The sequence below is a fragment of the Chelonoidis abingdonii genome, chromosome 9 (genome assembly GCF_003597395.2).
Source record: "Chelonoidis abingdonii isolate Lonesome George chromosome 9, CheloAbing_2.0, whole genome shotgun sequence".
Classification (NCBI taxonomy): Eukaryota; Metazoa; Chordata; order Testudines; family Testudinidae; genus Chelonoidis; species Chelonoidis abingdonii.
Window position 1 is genome coordinate 7,081,460 of NC_133777.1, and position 3,103 is coordinate 7,084,562.

The following is a 3,103-nucleotide window of genomic DNA, read 5'->3' on the forward strand; positions in this document are numbered from 1 at the left end:
GGGAGCGGGGGGAGGAGCTGGGACATGTCATGCTTGGAGCGGGGAGCTTGGCTGCCAGTGGGTGTGGAGCACCCACTAATTTTTCCCCGCCGTTATGCAGACAAAAGTACACAGGATTGTTTCAGGGGGCACGGCAAAGATGCCACATTTATTATGATAACACAATTTGATTTATAACCACTAGCTAATACCTAATACATATATACATCCCCCCACCCCCCAACACCAGTTCTGAATGTAGCTTGAGTTCGCAGCTTGGGATCATAGCTCACTGGCCAGGAAAGCCAGGCACAAAGAAGGGTTGGGTCTGCCCTCTCATGTTGGTAGCAGAACGTTACCCTTCAAAGTCTTCCATCTCACCCATCGTTTTTGTAGGCTTTAGTTTGAATTCAGAGTCTATAGGTCTTGCTGTGTCACGCTGCTTCTGCGTTCGGTGTGATTGATCGCTCATCAATTTCAGACGTGACTTTCAGCCTGACTTTGATTTTCCTTCTATTGTACCTTCGTTCTTTTCTTTTTAGGGTGGACTCTTTTACTTTGTTAGGGCTGTTGTCTGCATCTTCAGCCATTGGTGTTTGGTCTCTGTTTGATCAGGACAGGCTGGCGCTGGCAGTTGATTCCATCATTCACACATACCTCATTCACACATTTAAACTAAATTAATAAAATTCAGCAGGGTTTTGCAAAAATGAAGGCTGGAGCAAGCTTTTACAAAATGGAGTAAGCATTTCAAAATGGAGTTTGAATTACAATATTACAGAAATTACAATGTAGGGAAGTGTAATGAATGGCAAACAATGAACAGAAGTTACAATGTTGAAACAGTGCAAGTCTCAGCAATTTAAGCAGGAATTGGATTGACAGTGAAACTTACAAGGGCAACTGGCTGAACAGCTATGGCTCTTAACAAGCACCTTAATTGTCAACTAGCCAGTTATTGGGGTAACCGGTTTTATGAATGAATGTTTCATTCATAAAACTTTACTTATGAACAATTTCATTAATCAATTCTACACTGTGGGTCGGGTGCTCCAGCCCCAGAGCACCCACAGAGTCGGCGCCTGTGCATGGGGTCTTGCAAAACATAAGGCTGGCCCTGCATATAAAACCACCAGATCAGGCCCCAGTCGCACCCTGCGAGGGGCTGAGAGCCAATCACAGCAACCCTTGAAATCAATATGAGTGGAGAGGGGTGTTCACCTCACAGGATCAACCCTCTTGTGTCGTGGAAGGGCGCCAATCAGGATCGGCCCCGTCGGACTAGGTCCCGTGCGTGCACATTTGGAGGCACGGTCCCTGTCCTGAGGTGACTGTGATAAAGAGGGATGAAAGCCTCAGCTCGGCTGCAGACTTTGGGAAGGACCGATTGATCTGCCCCCTTCTCCCGGGCACCGGTTGTGACCGACACACAGCTGGACAACTCTCTAACTACAGGGCGAAGTCCAGTGCAGCCTTGCCCTGCTGGAGCCCCACCGAGCGGGCCCCACAATACCCCTCCAGCTGGCAGAAGGTGGCACCATACTAAAAAAGGTCAGTGGTTTGCAAGTTAATTCCCATCCTGCCCTGGCCCGCCTCCCTGGGGCCAGGTTTCAGAGGGATAGCCGTGTTAGTCTGTATCAGCAAAAACAACAAGGAGTCCTTGTGTATCTTAGAGGCACCTGGGGCCAGTGGCCCTAACCAAGGGGAGCATTACCTCAGCTGCACTGGAACATCCTGCTCTGAGTTTGGAGGCTTTTGCTAAGCACTCAGCTGCCCTGCATCCTCTGGGCCTTGTAGTTCTCTGCGGAGAAGCAGCTGGGAGGCCTGGGTGGAGGAAACTACACTTCCCAGAATGCCTGGGGAGGGTTTAAAGTGCTAACCAGGAAGTAGCGCTGGGGGAAGGGCTGTTACAGGTGATCAGGGGGTGAGGACGTCTAGAGGTCCCACTGAATGCCCCTCACCGCCAGCCTGGGGATGGCTTGTGTCCATACAGGTTATAAAATGCTCAGGGGCTGGTCAGTTTAGGAGATAAGCTGAACTTTGAATGCTGGCACGTGGTGCTTTGCCATCCCACTTGGACTGCTGTGGAGGACTGAGTAATTTGGATTATAGCAAGGTATTGGTTGCAAATTTTGCTGTTTGTTTGTGCAGTGGTTTTGTGTGTGTATGTGTGTGTGGGAGGGGGGAGGCACGAGGCATGCATTCATTCGCTAGGATTTAAAACTAGGGCTTAGAGAACAGTTAATCATGTGCATTAACTAGCTTCCCTGGTCCATAACATTGTCACACACACGTGCACACACACACTCTCTCACTGAGGTGTGGGGTGAGGCAGTTAGTTTGTCAGTGGATTTCAGTTTGTGCTTACCGATTTAGGGATAAATCGGTAAAATCAGGGGCAGTTCCCTTCTCACACCTCACACATGAGGCAGTTGTGTTAACAGGACTGTTTTTTGCACAACAGAATCTGACTGCAGGAAATCATAGTTATGACCTGACACTAACATACCAAAATATTGTCGGCCATAAGCATTCTTATGTTCTGTGCAGAGTTGCACTGATAAATATATCCTCCTCTCCTTGCCCCCATCCATTATTCCATAGAAATTAGGGCAGGGCTAGGGACCAGCTCAGCTTTAGTGGGAGGCGATAGAGGGAAAGGGCCTTTATAAGCCATTAGCTGCTGCTTTGGGGTTATGCTGACCTCACATGATTTGCTTTTGCTATCAGTGCACTGGCAGTTACAACTAAGCCATTCATGGCCAAGTTATTTATTGTATCTTTCAGAAGTCTTTCTGCAGAGTTTAATAATAATTTGTATGGCAGCACTGCTCTTAGCATGGGGGTGGAATGGGGGACTGTTGCAGATGTCAGTGGCTTAGGAGGATTGAACATTCCTAAAATGATCTGATCACGTTTTGGCAGAGTAGTGCGTCTTGTGTGTACATTGTAACTCTTGCAGCTGCTTTGCTCTGTACTGAGACTCAAAGCAGGGAGGAAGGGGAGGCTGTTTTCTCAGCTGTTCTAGGCCATCCTCCTGCTTGTGAGCTGCTGAGCACTCTCCAGTCTTGCTGACTTTGGTGAGTGGTGTTTGGGAGCTGCTTTTTTTTTTTTTTTTTTTTTT

The 3,103-nt window shown here is 48.1% G+C and overlaps 1 protein-coding gene across 1 annotated transcript in view; it reads left to right on the forward strand.

Moving 5' to 3' along the window:
* Positions 1–1,876: 1,876 nt before the first annotated feature.
* PEMT (phosphatidylethanolamine N-methyltransferase) overlaps positions 1,877–3,103 on the forward strand; it is a 96,122-nt gene continuing 94,895 nt past the window's right edge. Inside the window, exon 1 of the mRNA XM_032762796.2 lies at positions 1,877–2,095. Within this exon, the coding sequence (XP_032618687.1) occupies positions 2,024–2,095 (72 nt within the window). The 5' untranslated portion in view covers positions 1,877–2,023. The remainder of the gene's footprint in view (positions 2,096–3,103) is intronic.